Below are 22,200 nucleotides of genomic sequence, written 5' to 3' on the forward strand. Positions count from 1 at the left end.
ATTCAAACTTGTCACCAAAGCACCCATTTTACCCCATCTTGTAAGTGCGCACTTCGCGTCATTTCGCCGTTGTTTTCTGACAACAATACGCTGCCGCACAATGGACCCAACTATTTACCAACAAATTATTGCCTACAAAACAAAACAAGAATACCCAAATGGTATTACGAAGAAGGAGAAGTACGTATCGAGAAGAAAAGCTTCTTTTTACGACGTTGATGGTAAGATACACATCGTACATAAATCAAGCAAATTAGATCCAGAGACGCACCAAAAATTCACATTGCAGAACCTGCTAATTTCTACATCAACGTCAGAAACTTAAGTTTTAGAGTAATTACTCTATAAGACAAATAATTGACTTGTAAAATGTTGGAAGCAATATGCTGGAAATGCAACAATATTAATTTGCTTTGAAAATACCTGAGTAATAAAATGGATGGATGGATGAATGATGATCACAATGAAGTAGAAAGTCTCCTTTGTAATATATACTCTTTGTAGCCTGTACCCAAAAAGAGGAGTTTCTTTGCATCGAGGTTTATGCAAAGAGCTCACGTAATTATATTGTTGCTTTTTGGTGAAGTGAATGAGTGTTCCGTCTGTACGACTGGGCTTTGAATGCACCCCGCTTAAATGGCAGAACGTGGATGAATTTAAAGACATCAAATGAGAATAATCCTTTATAACAATTAAAATTGACTGACGCAAACGTGAGTTCTTCATGTTTTTATTGAAAACAACATAGTGCTGACGCCGTACGACATCGGTTTTTGCTTTCCAAATAAGGCGTGCGCGCTCCCGCGGCCGGGGGAACAAAATCTCACGGGGGAACCAAATCAAGCACAACACCGGCCGCTTCAACGACGTCACTTCTGTTTTCCATTGTATGCGCTTGCTGCTAAAAGGGATGCCCTCGTTCATGTAGAAAAACGAACGAACAGCAGCACAAAGTAAGTAATCAGTTTTTTTGCACACCACGATCATTTGTATGCAATTACTTGCCCGCGTGCTACTATTTTAAATGTCTTTAAAATTAGATTAGCTTTCTTCAACTGTATTCGTTTGAATTAGCAACTAGCCGCCTAAGAACTTAGAATTGGAACTGGTCGCCTTGCTATAGGTATTCATCGAAGCAGCATTGCTCCACCCTTACATTGTCCATCGATAATCATACATATGCACACGTGTACTGTGCTCAGTGTTAATTCATCTCTCGTAAACTACCAAACCGTCAACGACAGTTGCTAATGATGGGTATGTTGCGATTAGCTTACATAGCATGGGTCATTGATGAACCCATCGATAATCATACGTATACACACGTGTACTGTGCTCATTGTTAATTCATCTTTCAGAAACTACCAAACCGTGAATGACAGTTGCTAATGTTGACTATGTTGCGATTATCTTACATAGCATGAGCGGTTCATCAATGCGATTGACAATAGTGCAGGAATTACAATAGTATTAGTATAAATCGTAATGGATCGTCTTGGTTGGTCGACTGTACACAGTAATGCTAGGCTACCAGCTCTGTGGGAAGAAAGAAGGCAAATGCGTGTAGCATCAGCGGAGCTGTTAAGTAGGGGGACCAGATGATTTGGGTTTCTGGAAAGAGGACACCTACGTTTGTGTGTGTGTGTGTGTGTGTGGGGGGGGGGGGTCATGGTGTCTGTATAACAATTGCATTTATTGGCCCGAATAACACAAAGCAACATATATACAATAACAAAAATACATGTACACACATGTATACACCTTTTTAGTTTTATAGTAGTACACTAAGTAAAAAAAGACAAAAGGAATACGGCCATCGGTGCATTTCGAGAAAAGAAAAGGGCTCCTCTTCAGTCCTCCTCTTGCAAGTTGCGATGGCATCTTTTATTTGCCACAGACACGCAAGTGCCTGCCTTGCATGTCAAGCACTCAGCTTCATAAGGATCACAACCCTGGCGAAAGCACGTGAACGTGCATTTTCGTTTCGGCATTGCTTGTAAGCACTCGGTGTGGACTGGCCAGCCCACCCTACCTCGTAGCAAAGTGACTAGATTTAAGGAGAAGGGCGTGACTTATTTGCAAACCTGGAATTGAGTAAAAAGGAACGGAGTGGCAATTCTATTCACAATGTACTGTACATATGTTTATATTTGGGGCAGTCCAACAAAATCCCGGACGATTTTGAAATTCCCCCCGGACATTTTTTTAGGGCTCAAAAGTAGGACGTGTCCGGGAAAAAGAGGACGTCTGGTCATCCTATGTTAAGTATGCGCATCAGATGCACGAAATAGATTACCAGGCCATAACTAATATACAATACTAGTATGTATCTTAAGGATTTTAGTGATCAGTGCGATTTAAAAATTGTGGAAAGAGGCAGCCGACACTGGAAGACACTCTTTCAGACTTAAAAGCTAACTGATTGTCATTTTCTAAATCAGTTGCTCAATAAGAAACACGCTGAGAGTATGCGTGCAACAATTGCTGCTCTGCTCCTTTTTCATTTGACTCATCAAACGAGGTGAAGCAAAAGCCATGTAAGGGACAAACGGCCGACTTCCTCATTGTTCTTCCAACGTTATTTCAAAGAGTAACTGTCATCAATTGATCAACATGATGTTGCTGAGAGCTTGTGTGTACCCCACACCCAGCTCCTGTCCATCATGTGTTGACGCTGTGCCCCGTCGAGAACCCCCTAGCGGCAAGCGACCAACTTCGAGTAGTTTCGGTAACGTCACACATTGAAGTCTTTATAATCGGTAACCGATCTACCACGCCTAGCGACTTGTATCAGATGATGTTATCTCACCGGAACCGACTTTTTGTTTACAAGTACCGTTTTTTTCCGTGTATAGTGCGCAAAATTTTACTAATTTATTGTCCTAAAATCCGGGGTGCGCATTATACATGGGTACAAAAAAAAAAAAAAAAAAAAATTTTTTTTTTTAATTTTTTTTTTTTTTTTTTTTAAGTCCCAATGATCGTCACACACGCAGGGAGGCAATGGGTCCCATTTTTATAGTCTTTGGTATGGTCTTAACTAGGCTGGATGTAATTTTTTTTGTTGCCGTTGATTTCTCCCGACTGCCCGTAAACGCACCACCGCGCTTCGTGCGCGCACGGGACAGCAAACGAGCAGGTGATCGAGCAAGCGTCTGATACGAGAGCATTGCGGTCGCATGGAGCGTGTTTGAAGTGAACAGCAGAGAAGAAAGGCAAAGTGTTGTGAAATAAAATGCACAGAACGGATGCGCAAGACACGTCAGCTATATAAAGAGCGAGAGTTGTTTTCTTCCTATTAGTTTCAATTCACAGTTTAATTAGCAGTTTCAATCAGCAAATAACAAAATGCGTATTACAGGTAATATTTTATTTCACAACACTTTGCCTTGTTCCTTTGGTCTCTGCTGTTCATCCTAAAACACAAAGGCGCTCTTTAAGCAATGCGACAGTGAGCGCCCGGCGCGCTGCGGTTGCGCGACCGCACCAAATTGAGCTCCCTGCGCAGTGCGCACTGAGGTCCACTTAAATTTTAGAAAGTACATCAGGACTTTAAAAATATCTTCTAAATTTCAGCGACGGCTCTGTCACAATAATCGACCAGCCCGGTGCAGTTGGGCGGTCGGCGGCGCGCTACGGTTGAGCGTTCTCTCGCGCGCTCTCTCTCTCGCTCTCTCTCGCTCTCGCACACACGCAAACCGGATATCATACGGAGGCCGCCATTACAGATGCGCAGAACGGATGAGCAAGACACGTCAGCTATATAAAGAGCGAGAGTTCAGTTCTCTACCTAAATCCGTTTTACAGGTAATATTTTATTTCACAACACTTTGCCTTGTTCCTTTCTTCTCTGCTGTTCACTTCAAACACGCTCCATGCGCACGGAGCGCGGTGGTGCGTTTACGGGCAGTCGGAGAAATCAACGCCAACAAAAAAAATTACATCCAGCCTAGTTAAGACTATACCAAAGACTATAAAAATGGGACCCATTGCCTCCCTGCGTGTGTGACGATCATTGGGACTTAAAAAAAAAAAAAAAAAAAAAAAAATTTTTTTTTTTAAAAAAATTCATAAAAATTGGGTGCGTATTATACATGGGTACAAGCTTTTTTCCAGCATCAGCATGCCATTTTTAGGGGTGCGTACTATACATGGGGGCGCACTATACACGGAAAAAAACGGTAATCTGTTAACGCAACTCCACTGGGGGTCGTAAGATACGGGAAACTCGCGACTCAATATTGTGACAATATGTGGCCCATGATACACAAGATTTATAATATTCATGCTATATTGTCGGAAATGTAAACAATGATATATCACAATATACAACTCAAACTTGTGAATGTAAAGCTGAAAAAATTAAAGTTCATGTCATGAACATTCATTTCATGTTTTATGTACACCAGTACAGTTCACCGATTTCTGATACTGAACTCAATAGAAACTTAATTTTACGTAGTACCGCATTGGCGTCTTATAAATGTAAACATTGTGCAGTTTTTAACTCATTTTGGCCCAAAGTGCCTGGCAAAACATGCTTTGACACGCAAATTTATATCACCATATCACCAAGAAATTATAATCCCATACAAACACCGAGTAAATGCATTGAACAAATCAATTACTAGATGTGCCAGAATTTTCTCCAATTAATCAAAGATAAAACTGAAGTAATTGGTTTTGGACTCAAAGAGGAACGATTAAAAGTCAGCGCTCAGCTTCAATCAGTGATGTTAAAGCCCACAAACCAAGCTAGAAATCTTGGTGTAGTTATGGATTTAGACCTGAATTTCAATTGTCACATCAAAATCATTACAAAGTCAGCCTACTACCGTATTTTCCGCACTATTAGGCGCACCTAAAAACGTACATTTTACTAAGAAAAACACAGTGCGCCTTATAAAGCAGAGCGCCTAATATATAGATCAATTGATGAATTTGTTGATCCATACTGGTTGTACACAGTGCTCTGCCAAAATGTTTCAGTACGTTTTAGTACGACTAGTAAATTACAAGGTCGCATCGCTTCCCAACATTACGGCAACTGTAGTCAGGGGGCGTCACCGAATAGCTGTTGTACCCGCGAGGCTATTTTATTTCAAAATAGGCTGCTCCGTTAATGTTTCGAGTAAATCTACGGATCGATATGGAAGGGAAACATAGGTAAGTAGTACCAATGCGTTAGATCGAACTTTAGTCAGTTCCGATCATTTTATAGGAGATCGTTTGAGAAACGCGATTGTTTACAGAGGGCTCGTTGGTTATTGGCTAGTGGATGCATACCGCAACCCTAGTCAACCTCAGTTTTTTGCAGTATAGCTTCTATTTTATGTGCCTTAATAATCCGGTGCGCCTTATATATGGACAAAGTTTTAAAATGGGCCGTTCATTGAAGGTGCGCCTTATAATCCGGTGCGCCTAATAGTGCGGAAAATACGGTACCTGAAGAACATATCAAGGATTAAAGTCCTTATGGGTCAGCAAGATTTGGAAAAGCTTTTCCATACTTTTGTTTTCAGTAGACTTGACTATTGTAATGAGGTTTTTATGGGCCTTTCTAAAAAGTCATTCAGACAGCTGCAGATTCAAAATGTGCCACTCGAGTTCTCACTAAAACCAAAAAAATAGATCATATCACTCCAGTTCTGAGGTCCTTACACTGGCTGCCTGCCTGCCAACGAATTAACTTTAAAATGCTTTTACTGGTTTATAAAGCTCTGAATGGTCTAAACCAGACATGGACAAACTTCGGCCCGCGGGCCACATCCGGCCCAGGGGGCCGTTTAATCCGGCCCGCCAAACCTGAATAAATTGCATTATTGATTTTTTTGGGGGTCATTTTCCCTGTAATTAATATGTTTCCCCAGTGGATGGGGAAGCGCCCGCCCGCGCATCTAGTATCTACTAAAAGTAAAAACCTTTTATGCAATGACCTTTACATGTCATTTATATTACTTCACACAAACACTACATCCATCTGCTCCTGGTTTGGCCCACCGGTCAAAATTTAGAACCCAATTTGGCCCGCAAGTCAAAAGGTTTGCCCACCCCTGGTCTAAACTCTAAAGCCCAAGTATATTTCTGACCTGCTGATCCCTTATGAACCATCCAGACCTCTCAGATCGTCTGGCACAGGTCTGCTCTCTGTTCCCAGAGTCAGAACTAAGCAGGGAGAAGCAGCGTTCAGCTTCTATTCTCCAAATATCTGGAACAAACTCCCAGAGACATGCAGGTTTGCTGCTACTCTCAAATGTTTTTAAGTCAGAGCTGGACTTTAATGTTTGCTGCTGCCTATTGCTGATTTTATTTTAATTTACACTGCAATGTAACTCTGTTCCTGTTTTATTTGGATTTTTACTGATTTTAATTTTCACCAATTTTTTTTTGTTTTTTAATGTTTTTCTAACTGCTTTTAATGTTTTCATTTCTTTGATGCCTTTCATGTTTTGTGTGAAGCACTTTGGATTGCCTTGTTGCTGAAATGTGCGATACAAATAAACTCGCCTTTTAAAACCCATTCTGAAGTTGTTTTGTGATTGTAAATGTGCATTTTAATTCTGAGGTGTGCCCAGAGTACTTCAGTTCTCTTGCAATCCACGGGTGCAACATTTACTACCTTTGTACCTGGGGATGGATGCATTTAAAACAGGCTTAAAGATTAGAATTAGTTCTCCATTCTGATTCGAAGCCTTCAAAATCATCTTCCCATTGTCGACAAACAGACCTTTTAGCCACAAAACCCAATCTAATGGTTCGCCTGGTTTAAAGTCCTCAAGGGCATTGTCAATAATGTAACTTCCTTATTTTGAAATTCGCACATCTTCCATGCTTAAAAAAAATATCCGGAAATCCTATGATCTAACGACACCCTCGCATGTTTATTCTGATGCATTTCATTGACTGCAAGATCAAGATCTAGGTAAAGAAAACCAAAAAGACGCATCTGCTTAACTGGGTTTAAATATAGAAATGTGCAACAACGCTCTAGGTGAAACGCAGCAACATGCTCCCAGGTTAAATAGGTTGAAGTGCATTAACAACATTCATTGTACAGCTGGACACATTAAAGTGTGTGAAAATTAATATTATTTTTGTGGACAAGAACGCCGTACTGCTTTCTGATTCTGAAACGTCAGTAGCAACTTACTTTACTTTCGTTCCAGTGTTGTTAGATTCAAATAAATTTGACAATGGACGTGGTGATACTCCACCAAATAAAATTGTCATCCAAATTGTTTGGTGGTCTGGCCTTCCTCGGGCGTAACTATGTTTGTATTATATGCCCACTTAAAGCAGCGGTGTCAAACTAATTTTTTGTAACGGGCCGCATCATATTTATAGTTTCCCTCCGAGGACCGTTATGATTGTCAACGTCTTCTATATACGGTGTAGGCTACAAAACAAACTGATCAATAACACGTTTTGAAATCAGAGACTAGTAAAAAATGTTCAACTATTTTAAAAAGAAATATGGTAATAAAAATTGCAAGCAATGTCTGTTTTTTTTTTAAAGTAAAGACAATTTGTAATTTTAGTAATGATACAAAGTTTGTCTTCGAGGGCCTTGAGTTTGACACCTATGACACAAGAAACTTGGTGACAGTGTCAAAGAAAAAGTAACTCTCGGGTAGAAACCTCAAAAGGATCCAAGGCTCAGAGCGAATAAGCAGGGGACAGAGGACAAGGAGAAAAAGGGAAAGAGTGGATCTTAGTTTTTAGTTTTGCGTGCAAAATTGCAATCAGAGTGTTTATATGGTGATAGATGAAAAGTCTATGCATTTTGAAAGAGGTCAAAAGGTTGTTCAATCAATAGGTTTTTACCTTTTACTTTAAACTGTATTTATGATCACTATTCCATCCATCCATCCATTTTCTGTACCGCTTAGTCCCCACTGGGGTCGCGGGGATCACTATTCCATGTTAACCAATTGAAGTTGTGCTTTATTTTGTAACTGAGCGCAATGTTTTTTTCTTTAAAAAGGTTTGCTCGATGTTAATTGTTTATTGATTTAAAGGGACGGGTTTTGTTTGTTTTGTATCAATGCATTTATTGTAAACATGCAATTGTAAAAAGGTGGAAAGCTAACTATGTTTTCTGCAACTGTTTCATGTTAGTGGACCGTGGTTCAAAGCGCCGTCAGGTGAAACCGCTGGCTGCTTCTCTTCTTGATGCCCTGGATTATAATAGCTCAGATGACAGTGACTTTGAAGTTGGAGATGCCTCAGGTGTGTATGCATTACCTTTTTATCATTATACCGTATTTTCCGGACTATTTTCCAGTTTGCGTACCGAGCCAAACGGTCCTCTGAGGATGCCATCTGCTCTGCCCTCCACTCGGCCCTCACCCACCTGGAGAAAAGGGACTAGTATGTGAGATTGCTGTTTGTGGACTTCAGTTCTGCCTTCAACACCATTGTGCCACAACGTCTCATCAGCAAACTTGACAAGCTGGGCCTCAGTACCTACCTCTGCAACTGGCTACTGGATTTCCTCTGTCAGAGGCCACAGGTGGTACGTGTTGGCGACAAGATCTCCGCCAGCATTACGCTGAGCACAGGGGCCCCCCAAGGCTGCGTGCTCGGTCCGCTACTCTTCACCCTCCTGACGCATGACTGCATTGCAACCCACAGCGACAACCGCATAGTGAAGTTTGCTGACGACACGACTCTGGTGGGTCTCATCACCAAGGGAGACGAGACTCAATACAGGCTGGAGGTTGACCTTCTGACCACGTGGTGCAGGGACAAAAACCTCCTGCTGAACGTCGACAAGACCAAGGAGATTATTGTGGACTTCCGGAAGGGTCACACCCAACACCTGTCGCTGACCATTGACGGTGCTGTGGTGGAGAGAGTGAGCAGCGCCAAGTTCCTGGGGGTGCACATCAGTGAGGATCTCTCCTGGTCCACCAACACCGCATCACTGACAAAGAAAGCCCAGCGCCGCCTGTACTTCCTGCGGAAACTCAGGCGAGCGAGCGCTCCTCCGGCCGTCATGACTACATTTTACCGCGGCACCATTGAGAGCGTCCTCTCCAGCTTTATTGCTGTTTGGGGTGGTAGCTGCACTGACTACAACATGAAGGCCCTGCACCGCATAGTGAACACGCCTGGTAAGATTATTGGTGCTTCACTCCCCTCCTTGAAGGATATTTACACCTCCCATCTCACCCGCAAGGCGACCACAATTGTGAGTGATGTGAGTCACCCCGCTTACTCCTTGTTCGATCTTCTGCCCTCTGGGAAGAGGTACGGGAGCCTGCGCTCCCGCACCACCAGACTCACCAACAGCTTCATACTCCAGGCTAGGATTAGCCTGAAACAGAACCCTGAGACTATCAAAGAGCAGGTGCATTTATACGGAGACTTGATTACACATAGGTGCATTCTATTTATCATCATCAGTCATTTTGGACAACATTGGATCATTCAAAGATCCTCACTGAACTTCTGGAGTGAGTTTGCTGCACTGAAAGTAAAGGGGCCGAATAATATTGCACGCCCCACTTTTCAGTTTTTTATTTGTTAAAAAAGTTTAAATTATCCAATAAAGTTTGTTCCACTTCACGATTGTGTCCCACTTGTTGTTGATTCTTGACAGAAAATTTAACTTTTATATCTTTAGGTTTGAAGCCTGAAATGTTGAAAGGTTCAAGGGGGCCGAATACTTTCGCAAGGCACTGTATAAGGCGCACTGTTGTTTTTTGAGTAAATTAAAGGCTTTTAAGTGCGCCTTATAGTGCAGAAAACACGGTACTCAGGCTGGCTGCCAATTTGAGTTGACAGGTCAGGTAATGTCGACTACTCACGATAAAGTCGACGATCCCAACAATTAATAATGGTCGTAGTTTTGAGGCTTTGTTGTCCTGCCAAAACTGTTATTGATGCACAAAAGCAATATTGTGGGCTGGCCCTGTTTCAACTGGAAAAACAGTATCATGGCTCACCGCCAGCAATGTGGAGCTTGACAGATTCGGATTAATAATTCTTAGAAAGAATGCAATGTATAGCCGGCAAAACCGTTCTTGGCAGCAAGACAGCAGTGTAGAGCATACTGCATAAAAGACACATTGTGGTGATTCAATTTCTTATGAAGATGGACTGTTACTTTGATGAGTGAACTGTTAATAGTATTAATAGTAACGTTAGTGAGCTACTTGCATATACTGCATTTTCCGGAGTATAAGTTGCTCCGGAGTACACGTTGCACCAGCCATAAAATGCATAATAAAGAAGAAAAAACACACACATAAGTCGCACCGGAGTACAACTACATTTTTGGGGAAACTTTATTTGACAAAATACAACACCAAGAACAGACATGAATAGGCAACCACAGGCAAAATGATACTGTACGCTAATGTTACATAAATACAAACGAGGAACTGAAAATGTGCCTGACGCGGCATATTAACATTTATTCAAATAACTATAACATAAATAACAAGTTTGTCAAACCATCCGTGTCACTCCAAATGATTAAATCCATCGAAATCTTAGTCATCTATGTCACTTATAGACGACCAGCTCAGTGGGCTAGTGGTAGAGTGTCCGCCCTGAGACTGAAAGGTTGTGGGTTCAAACCCCGGCCGGGTCATACCAAAGACTATAAAAATGGGACCCATTGCCTCCCTGCTTAGCACTCAGCATTAAGGGTTGGAATTGGCGGGTTAGAAAACCAAAATGATTCCCGAGCGCGGCACCGCTGCTGCTCCCCTCTTCCCCCAGGGGATGGATCAAAATCACAATGGGATGGATTAAATGCAGAGGACAAATTTCACCACACCCAGATGTGTATGTGACGATCATTGGGACTTTAACTTTAACTTAACTTAACTTATAAACAACTCCGCTGACTCCGAAAGTCAGTTGCAGTTCCAATTATTCCACAGGCCTAGAGCGCCTTCATGCGGTTTAGTCTGAAAATATGTGAAGTGATATACTACTAGTAAGTAAGTAATGTTAATGATCAAGTAATGTGTTTATAATTTCACATATAGAATAGAATAGATCTTTATTTGTCATTGTCACATTACAACGAAATTTAAAAAGTGCCAACCGATCCGCGCACGAGATAAAAAATAAATAGAATAAAAAGATTATAAAACAAATACAAGCTAAAACCCACAAGAAGAACATACCCAGACATAATCATTTATGTTTAGCTACATTCAATGCGACTACTGCTGTAGGGTAAAAACTGTTGGCAAATCTGCTGGTCCTTGACCTAATTGCTCTGTAGCGTCTGCCTGATGGAGTTAGCATGTTCTCCCCGGGCCCGCGTGGGTTTTCTCCGGGCACTCCGGTTTCCTCCCACAACCCAAAAACATGCTTGGTAGGCCGATTGAGCACTCCAAATTGTCCCTAGGTGTGAGTGCGAGTGCGTATGGTTGTTTGTCTCTGTGTGCCCTGCGATTGGCTGGCAACCGGTTCAGGGTGTCCCCCGCCTACTGCCCGATGACGGCTGGGATAGGCTCCAGCACGCCCGCGACCCCCGTGGGGACTAAGCGGTATGGAAAATGGATGGATGGAAGTTGCTCCTGAGTATAACTCGCACCCCCTGCCAAACTATGAGAAAAACTACGACTTGTAGTCCGGAAAATACAGTATCTGTAAACGCTAACCTCTTAAGGCTAGCAATGAGGATTACATTAGCCTTAGCAACACATAGGTAACATATTAGATATATTGTTAATAACCACAGATATGAATAGACTAGACATGCCAGTGCACTGTAGCAGCCTGCTAAACAACGTGCTTAGCTTCCATGTTGGTGGATGCAACTTCCCACAAAAGGACTTGGTCATTTCTCACTCAACTTCCATGAGGTTTACTTTTATTATTATTTTTTTTCATCACATATCATGTATACAGAAAAAAGCCACAAAAATGTTTGTTCTTTTATCACATTGATGTTGTAATGCATATCATGTATACAGAAAAAAGCCACAAAAATTCTTACCTATGAATGTTATTCCCAGTTCCCTTTTTGTGATTGTGCTTGCACTGTGTGTAACTGCATGCTGCACAAAGTGCAGGCATTCTTGTTATTTTGGTTTTCATGCCATTCACAGAACATGATGCACAGTACATACTTTTGAGTTCAACATAATACTCTAAACTTTTACAGCTAGAAATATTGAAGGCACTGTAAATGTCAGGAATGCTGCTACAATCTGAAAAATGTATTCACAATTGAATGTACTATCTTAATTTTTAGTTTGTTTGCACATACATACCGTGATTTTCCATGCAAAATACACCCCCATGCATAATACGCACCCTAAAAATGGCATGTCGATGCTGGAAAAAAGCTTGTACCCATGTATAATATGCACCCAAATTTTGACTCTTAAGTCCGTAAACGTAAAATGATTTCAGAAAAAAGATCATGTTTGGGAACAAGCGGATGTTATTCTGCCGGTCAGTATCACTGCGCTAGCTAACTCGATAGCGGAGAAATGTTTCTGATTTGTGTAGGGTACATTGTGACAGCAAACGAGCAGGTGATCGAGCAAGCGTCTGATACGAGTCTGATACCAGAGCATTGTGTTTGTATGGAGCATGTTTGAAGTGAACAGCAGAGAAGAAAGGAACAAGGCAAAGTGTTGTGAAATAAAATATTACCTGTAATACACATTTAGGTAGAGAACTGAACTCTCGCTCTTTATATAGCTGACGTGTCTTGCGCATCCGTTCTGCGCATCTGTAATGGCGGCCTCCGTATATCCGGTCTGCGATGGAGATTAAAAAAGGAACAAGGCAAAGTGTTGTGAAATAAAATATTACCTGTAATACGCATTTTATTTGCTGATTGAAACTGCTAATTAAACTGTAAATTGAAACTAATAGGTAGAGAACTGAACTCTCGCTCTTTATATCGCTGACGTGTCTTGCGCATCCGTTCTGCGGATACTGTCATGGCGGCCTCCGTATGCTATCCGGTGTGCGATGGAGATTAGAAAAACAAACAATATTTGACAATAACACACCATCAAGGATTGCACCATCGCATCAAACGATGTGTCGTCAATTATGAATTTTACTGACCAAGTGTGTTGGGCAGGATGGCCGAATGCGATGCGCGATTGACAACAAACAAGAAGAAAGTTGTGATTTCAAGTTTTATTTCGAGGGAGATTTTCTTCAAAAATTGTTGTACCCATGCATAATGGGCACCCCAGATTTTAGGACAATAAATTAGTTAAATTTTGCGCATTATGCATGGAAAAACACGGTATATAGTTTATATCTAGTTAGATGGGCCTGTGGAATAATCTGAACTGCAACTGACGAGTCATGCACATGCGGCGTTGTTTACACAAAGGACGAAGAATTCGATGGATTTAATGATTTGGAGGGACACATGGTTTGGTAAACGTGTTCTTTATGTTATAGTTATTTGAATCACTGTTAATGTTACATCAGGCCCGTTCTCAGCTCCTCTTTTGTGTTTATGTCACGTTCGCATACAGTATCGTTTAGCCTGTTGTTACTGGTTCCTGTCTGTTCTTGGTATTAGATTTTGTCAAATAAATTTCCCCCAAAAGTGAGACCTATACTCCGGTGCGATTTATATACGGTAAATTCCGGACTATTAGCCGCACCGGATTATAAACCGCACCAGCTAAAATTGGGGGATATTTTAGTTTTATTCTTATATAAACTGCACCGGACTATAAGCCGCACGTGCACACGCGTTTTTTACAAAGAAAGACCGTTCACAGAAAGCCTTTTTAAAGTTTTAATAACATACTTTAACATGTCTTTCTAAACATTGTCTGTGACGCAGCAGTAGTACCGCAGCAACACGGAAGTGTGCACGCGAGTTATTAACAAAGAAAGACTGGACACAGAAAGCTTTTTTAAAGTTTTAATAACATACCTTAACATTTCTTTCCAACGCGAGTTATTAACAAAGAAAGACTGGACACAGAAAGCTTTTTTAAAGTTTTAATAACATACCTTAACATTTCTTTCCAAACACTGCCCGTGCCGCGGCAGTAATACCGCAGCAACACGGAAGTAACACAAGACTAATAGGGCTGGATTAAAAAAAACATACCCGGTAAAAGTCACTGAGACGCGGCGGTAACACAGCAGCAACACGGTAGTACAGCACCAACAGGGCTCGTTAAAAAACATACCAGTAAAAAAAGAGCTTCATCGTCTTCATCTTCCTCTAGTGCACTGAAACCATCGAAGCCTTCCTCCTCAGTGTCCGATTGGAATAGCGTTAGATATCCTTCGCCTCACACTTTCTCAGTCTCTCTTTCGTCGTCGCTTTTATGCATTTCTTCGAGTGTGATGAGGGTCTGTTCATGTTAATTTTATTCATGCACGAAGCGCTAAATTACATTAAAGTAGCGAGCGACACGTATAAACGGACGGGACCACGAAATAAAGAAAAGGGTGACGCAACCGTCTTGACAAACTAGCATGTCTTCTTCGGCGCATTATCTCTTCTTCTTCTGTCTCGCTCTTGCTTCCTGCTAGAGCGCCCCGGAGGCCGTAAAAATCCATAAATACGCCGCGCCGCCATTTAAGCTCTATTTCCCTCTTTGACAGCCAAATCGATTGCTTTTAACTTAAAAGCTGCATCAAATGCATTTCTTTGTGTTTTCCATGAGGGTGTGTGAATGATGCGCGAAATGTTCAAAACACAAACTAGCACGTCTTCTTCGGCGCATTATTACGAAGAAGAAATAATAATAATAATAATAAGAAGCAATCCTGCTAGAGCGCCCCCTGGAGGCCGTAAAAATCCATAAATACGCCACGCCGCCATTTAAGCCTCGGGGTTCAAAGTAACCTTCTGAATAAAATGCATTAAAAGTTCACGTTCATTACAACTTGTTTTTGGTGAACAAAATGTCAGAAGAATTTAATTTAAATGCTGATTGATTGGGTTTTAATACAATGCAGATGGTCCAAACAGCACCACTGCTTTGTGTAATTTCTGAGTCACATGGCAGAGTAAGAGAAAGGGTTTAGAGCCCTTTGACGCAGGTCACCTAGCGTACATTCCTACTAAAGCTCATAACAGTCACAAGCAACATAGCCAGAATAAGCAGCAGCCATAGTAGTGTTTCAAAATAGAATTTTTGTTGTTGTTTTATTCTTCAAGATACCGCAGTGTATAAAAGTGAATTTTATTTTATTTTTTGCCATTTTTTACATGTCCTGAGTGTTGTTAGTCACCTAAATGTTGAACAGAGGGTGTGTTTTACCGAAGTCAAATTCCTTGTTTGGCACGCTCAAACATGGCGAATAAAAAGCTCTTGAATCTTGAATCTTCAAGTGATCAAGTCATCACAAAAATCACGAAAAAATCCTTATATAAGCCGAACCTGACTATAAGCCGCAGGGTTCAAAACTTTAGAAAAAAGTCGCGGCTTATAGTCCGGAATTTACGGTATGTTTTTTCCCTTTATTGTGCATTTTTTGGTTGGTGCGACTTATACTCCGGTGCGACTTATAGTCCGAAAAATACGGTATATGTGTATTTTGAACCAACAAAATGTGTGAAATTAGTGATAATGTCTTATAGTAATATCTCTTTTTATGAATCTGCCAATTCTGTAATTATGAAGTCTAAAAATCATTATAGTAACTGAATTTCCATTCATTGCACAGCCTTAGCATACACAATATGGGGTGTGTATGGATTTTGATTTTCAAAATCGATTCGCTTCACAAGGGGCCAAATTGATCCAATTCATGATTTACCGTATTTTCCGCCCTATAAGGCGCACCGGATTATTAAGGCGCATAAAATAGAAGCTTTACTGCAACAAACTGAGGTTGACTAGGGTTGCGGTATGCACCCACTAGCCAATAACCATCGAGCCCTCTGTAAACAATCGCGTTTCTCAAACAATCTCCTATAAAATGATTGGAACTGACTAAAGTTCAATCTAACGCATTGGTACTACTTACCTATGTTTCCCTTCCATATTGATCCGTAGATTTACTCGAAACATTAACAGCGCGGCCTATTTTGACATGAAATAGCCTCGCGCGTATAGCAGCTATCGTTATAGCATTAGCCATCCGCGATTTCCTATGAGCCTCAGCTCGCAATCTCCCATGAGCCTCAGCAAAGTGTAAACAATCGCGTCTCTCAAACGAGCTCCTATAAAATGATCAGAACTGACTAAAGTTTGATCTAATGCATTGGTACTACTTACCTATGTTTCCCTTCCATATCGATCCGTAGAATTACTCAAAACATTAACAGAGCAGCCTATTTTGACATGAAATAGCCTCGCGCGTATAGCAGCTATCGTTATAGCATTAGCCATCCGCAAAAACCAATGACCCTCAGCTGGCAATCTCCCATGACCGTCAGCAAAGTGTAAACAAACAATTGCGTCTCTCAAACGAGCTCCTATAAAATGATCAGAACTGACTAAAGTTCGATCTAACGCATTGGTACTACTTACCTATGTTTCCCTTCCATATCGATCCGTAGAATTACTCGAAACATTAACAGAGCAGCCTATTTTGACATGAAATAGCCTCGCGCGTATAGCAGCTATCGTTATAGCATTAGCCATCCGCAATTTCCTAAGAGCCTCAGCTCGCAATCTCCCGTAAGCCTCAGTAAAGTGTAAACAATCGCGTCTCTCAAACGAGTGCCTATAAAATGATCAGAACTGACCAAAGTTCGATCTAACGCATTGGTACTACTTACCTATGTTTCCCTTCCATATCGATCCGTAGAATTACTCGAAACATGAACAGAGCAGCCTATTTTGACATGAAATAGCCTCGCGCGTATAGCAGCTATCGTTATAGCATTAGCCATCCGCAAAAACCAAAGACCCTCAGCTGGCAATCTCCCATGAGCCTCAGCAAAGTGTAAACAAACAATCGCGTCTCTCAAACGAGCTCCTATAAAATGATCAGAACTGACTAAAGTTCGATCTAACGCATTGGTACTACTTACCTATGTTTCCCTTCCATATCGATCCGTAGATTTACTCGAAACATGAACAGAGCAGCCTATTTTGACATGAGAGAGCCTCGCGCGTATAGCAGCTATCGTTATAGCATTAGCCATCCGCAATTTCCTAAGAGCCTCAGCTCGCAATCTCCCATGAGCGTCTGCAAAGTGTAAACAATTGCGTCTCTCAAACGAGTGCCTATAAAATGATCAGAACTGACCAAAGTTCGATCTAACGCATTGGTACTACTTACCTATGTTTCCCTTCCATATCAATCCGTAGAATTACTCGAAACATGAACAGAGCAGCCTATTTTGACATGAAATAGCCTCGCGCGTATAGCAGCTATCGTTATAGCATTAGCCATCCGCAAAAACCAATGACCCTCAGCTGGCAATCTCCCATGAGCCTCAGCAAAGTGTAAACAAACAATCGCGTCTCTCAAACGAGCTCCTATAAAATGATCAGAACGGACTAAAGTTTGATCTAACTTATTGGTACTACTTACCTATGTTTCCCTTCCATATCGATCCGTAGATTTACTCGAAACATTAACGGAGCAGCCTATTTTGAAATGAAATAGCCTCCCGGGTACAACAGCTATTCGGTGACGCCCCCTGACTACAGTTACCGTAATGCTGGGAAGCGATGCGACCTTGTAATTTACTAGTCGTACTAAAACGTACTAAAACATTTTGGCAGAGCACTGTGTACAACCAGTATGGATCAACAAATTCATCACTTGATCCATATATAAGGCTATAAGGCGCACTGTTGACTTTTGATAAAAATTTAGGTTTTTAGGTGCGCCTTATAGGGCGGAAAATACGGTACTTTAATTTTCGATTCAGTTAAGGATTTCATGAAACATTTTTTTTTGTCACGTTAAACATTCTTAGAAAAATCAATGCATGTAGTACAATCGTCTTGCTCTAAATTCGTGCACAAATAAAAACATGAACATTTACATTACAGCTGTAATCCGCTGGGTTTTGAGTTTCTAATCGCAGACCATGTGTAAAGTGGTCTGATTATTTGGGCAGCTAAATCAACTGAGTATTAAGACACCGTAGGATCCAAATGTCGAACTCCGTATAATTTTCCATTTGTGGTGTTTTCTCATAGGATCAGATGGAACAGGCAATGGCAGTGACGAGGAAGGTTCCAAACCAAGTGCCGCAGGTTCCGAAAGTGACTCAGACAATGTGGTTTCGATAGATATTGGTACTGATGAAGGAGAGCCCAAACATCTGATTGCAGAGGATAACGTGGCTGAAGATGAAGAGAAGTCGAAACAGCAGAGCTCCTCAGATGCCTCTGCTGTTAGTCTACCTAAAGGCAGACGAAAGAGCAAGAAGGTTTTGGAGCCTGAGTCCCGTGCAGAGGCTGGTATTATCTCAACCTTGGCATCTGAGGCTGGGAGTGATAATGCTGACGTGTATGAAACTGAGCCCAAAAAATGGAACTTTCGCAGGAATCGTCCACTTCTTGATTTTACAACCATGGAAGAGCTGAATGAGATAGATGACTATGATAGTGAGGATGACAATGACTGGAGACCCACAGCGGGAAAGAAGAGAGGCAAGGCAGCAACCCAAAAAGGTGGTGGCACAGATGAAGGAGACAGTGCCATTGCAGATGATAATGATGGGGATGAGGATGAGGATGATGATAAGGATGACAATGATGAAGACGATGATGATGATGACGATGTAGATGATGATGGTGAGGATGAGGATGATAAGGAAGATGATGAAGTAAACAACAGTAGCAGTGAGAGTGACAAGGAGGTGAAGAAACCCAAGAAAAAGGCTAAAAATACCAATGCTTTTGATGAAGAATTAACAAATGACAGCATGTCCCAAGGAAAAGGAATTGAGGTAAGCATTTGTTTACTAACTTGTGTACCTTTTAATGCACTATTTTTTTGGCAGGTTTGTGGGTGGGGAAATCATAACTGAAATGACTTATAGGAAAGATGGCGTTTTTAATAGATGTTATATAAAGACCCTTCTAAAAGTATTGAAACGGCAATGCCTGTTTTTGTTGTCTAATAAAGAAATTTGTATGGAGAATCAAAACTGGCCAAATCATAAATAAATAAATAAATAGTAAAACTATAATTGCAAATTAAAGGAACAAAATAAAAAGAACAAAAATTTGTAAATATAAATGAAAATGAATACAAAAATAAAGCTAAAAAAATTAAATATGTATATAGCAATAGATAAAAATGAATATTCACAGAATCAAATTTGTTATTCACTTTGGTCCTAAGTGTGTCAATAAAGGCAATATATTTTATTCTATTCTACTGTGACGTTACGTTTTTATGCTGTGGTAATGTGGTTCATATCGGGTACTTTTTTGTTTTTTGTTCCTCTAGGTCTATGTCAAACTCAAGGCCTGCGGGCCAGATGTGGCCCGCCATGTCATTTTATGTGGCCCGCGAGGGTTTAAAAGTTTTGAGTGTCTAAAAATAAATACCCAAAAATAAATTGAGTGTGCTTTGACCAAAAAATACATTTCCCAAAATGCCTTTCGACTACGCTAGCCGTGGCAGTGTCCATCCCAACGAGTGGAATTTAGATATAAATAATGATCCCAAAATGTCCAGAAAGAGAAAAATTGATGCGGATGGAAGACTGTTTCAAGAAAGATGGGAAGGCGAATACTTGTTTGTGCTTCGAGGAGAAAGACCGGTATGTCTTTTGTGTTACTAGGCGGTGTCGATTATCAAACTGTTCAATCTGCATCGACATTTTGACACCAAACACGGAGCTAAGTACGCTAAAGCTAGCCTTCAAGAAAAGCAACAAATTGTCCGAGAATTAAAAGGCAAACTGCGGTCGCAGCAGAGTTTGTTCATGAAATCCACAGCCAAAAACGAGGCCGCAGTGAAAGCTAGCTTCATTGTGGCTGAAGAAATCGCCCACGCTTCCAAGTCTTTTTCAGAGGGAGGGTTTTTGAAGCAGTGCATGCCGAAGGTCTGTGAGCAGGTGTGTCCCGACCAGTTACAGACTTTTAAAAATGTCAGTTTATCAAGAAACATCACCGCTGACCGAGTGAAGGAACTAGCAGAAAATCTTACAACACAGCTGGCTTAGGAGACACGCTGCTACACAACTTTTTCATTAGCTGATGATGAAAGCACAGATAACACGGACACATCGCAGTTATCAATTTTTATTAGAGGCGTAAAGACCTCTCTATCACTGAGGACCTGTTGGATGTGGCTGCAATGCATGGGACCACGACGGGACAGGACATTTTTGATGCGGTGGAGAAGTCCGTAAGTAAATATGCATTGCAGTGGGAAAACTTGGTAGGATTAACTACAGACGGTGCACCGGCAATGTGTGGAGGAAAAGTGGGCTTGGTTGGACTAATGAAGAGGAAAATGCAAAAAATGAACTGTCACACGCCTCTGATAATGTATCATTGCATTATCCATCAAGAAGCTTTGTGTGGGAAGGTGCTGGGGATGGAGGACATTGTGACCACAGTCATGAAAACATTGAACTTCATTGGGCGCGTGTTGTGTGTATGCAGACAAATTGTTGTCATCGAACCATCAGTTGGATGCAAGGCTGTGTGAAGCCTTTTTTTTTGTAAAATGCTACATGTGTCATACATGTTCTTTGCAGCTCAGTTTTATGTTATTTTTCTTTATTTACTTGGACAGTTTGATCCTTCATTAATGAAGTTATGTGGGTTTTCAGAAGCTGACAAAATTTAAAAGGATTTATGTTAGAGCAACAAGCAAACATGTTTTCTACCCAACTGTAATTGTCACTTGAATAAGTTATAATAAATAATTAGTTATTTAACATTAAGGAGTAGTTACATTTATTTTACATTACGTTCGATTACATTTAGTTACATTTATACCGTTTTTTTCCGTGTATAGTGCGCAAAATTTAACTAATTTATTGTCCTAAAATCTGGGGTGCGCATTATACATGGGTACAAAAAAAAAAAAAAATAATTTTTTTTTTTAATTTAATTTTATTATTATTTTTTTTTTAAGTCCCAATGATCGTCACACACGCAGGGAGGCAATGGGTCCCATTTTTATAGTCTTTGGTATGGTCTTAACTAGGCTGGATGTAATTTTTTTTTGTTGGCGTTGATTTCTCCGACTGCCCGTAAACGCACCACCACGCTTCGTGCGCGCACGGGACAGCAAACGAGCAGGTGATCGAGCAAGCGTCTGATACGAGAGCATTGCGGTCGCATGGAGCGTGTTTGAAGTGAACAGCAGAGAAGAAAGGCAAAGTGTTGTGAAATAAAATGCACAGAACGGATGCGCAAGACACGTCAGCTATATAAAGAGCGAGAGTTGTTTTCTTCCTATTAGTTTCAATTCACAGTTTAATTAGCAGTTTCAATCAGCAAATAACAAAATGCGTATTACAGGTAATATTTTATTTCACAACACTGCCTTGTTCCTTTGGTCTCTGCTGTTCATCCTAAAATACAAAGGCGCTCTTTAAGCAATGCGACAGTGAGCGCCCGGCGCGCTGCGGTTGCGCGACCGCACCAAATTAAGCTCCCTGCGCAGTGCGCACTGAGGTCCACTTAAATTTTGGAAAGTACATCAGGACTTTAAAAATATCTTCTAAATTTCAGCGACGGCTCTGTCACAATAATCGACCAGCCCGGTGCAGTTGGGCGGTCGGCGGCGCGCTACGGTTGAGCGTTCTCTCGCACGCTCTCTCTCTCGCTCTCTCTCGCTCTCGCACACACGCAAACCGGATATCATACGGAGGCCGCCATTACAGATGCGCAGAACGGATGAGCAAGACACGTCAGCTATATAAAGAGCGAGAGTTCAGTTCTCTACCTAAATCCGTATTACAGGTAATATTTTATTTCACAACACTTTGCCTTGTTCCTTTCTTCTCTGCTGTTCACTTCAAACACGCTCCATGCGCACGGAGCGCGGTGGTGCGTTTACGGGCAGTCGGAGAAATCAACGCCAACAAAAGACTATAAAAATGGGACCCATTGCCTCCCTGCGTGTGTGACGATCATTGGGACTTAAAAAAAAAAAAAATAAATAAATAAATAATTTTTTTTTTTTTAAAAATTCATAAAAATTGGGTGCGTATTATACATGGGTACAAGCTTTTTTCCAGCATCAGCATGCCATTTTTAGGGGTGCGTACTATACATGGGGGCGCACTATACACGGAAAAAAACGGTAAGTTACATCTGGCCCTTTAATGACAGCCATTATGCTGAT

The 22,200-nt window shown here is 41.1% G+C and overlaps 1 protein-coding gene and 1 long non-coding RNA gene across 9 annotated transcripts in view; both read left to right on the plus strand.

Moving 5' to 3' along the window:
* The first annotated feature begins 61 nt into the window (after window positions 1-61).
* phf14 (PHD finger protein 14) overlaps window positions 62-22,200 on the plus strand; it is a 250,685-nt gene continuing 228,546 nt past the window's right edge. For 7 of the 8 annotated variants that reach the window (XR_009718204.1, XR_009718203.1, XR_009718205.1 and 4 more), the window contains exons 1-3: window positions 63-221; window positions 8,119-8,229; window positions 18,078-18,832. Coding sequence is in view for 5 of the 8 variants with exons in the window: in XM_061299946.1 (XP_061155930.1) it covers window positions 101-221; window positions 8,119-8,229; window positions 18,078-18,832 (987 nt within the window). In the remaining 3 variants the exon portion in view is untranslated. Of the gene's footprint in view, window positions 222-8,118; window positions 8,230-18,077; window positions 18,833-22,200 lie in introns of all 8 variants that reach the window. The other variant, XM_061299944.1, reaches the window with a different exon arrangement.
* On the plus strand, window positions 8,236-9,570 carry LOC133168400 (uncharacterized). Its single transcript, XR_009718206.1, has 2 exons — window positions 8,236-8,515; window positions 8,635-9,570. It is a non-coding gene; the product is annotated as an uncharacterized LOC133168400 (long non-coding RNA).

The sequence above is a fragment of the Syngnathus typhle genome, linkage group LG15 (assembly GCF_033458585.1).
Source record: "Syngnathus typhle isolate RoL2023-S1 ecotype Sweden linkage group LG15, RoL_Styp_1.0, whole genome shotgun sequence".
Classification (NCBI taxonomy): domain Eukaryota; kingdom Metazoa; phylum Chordata; class Actinopteri; order Syngnathiformes; family Syngnathidae; genus Syngnathus; species Syngnathus typhle.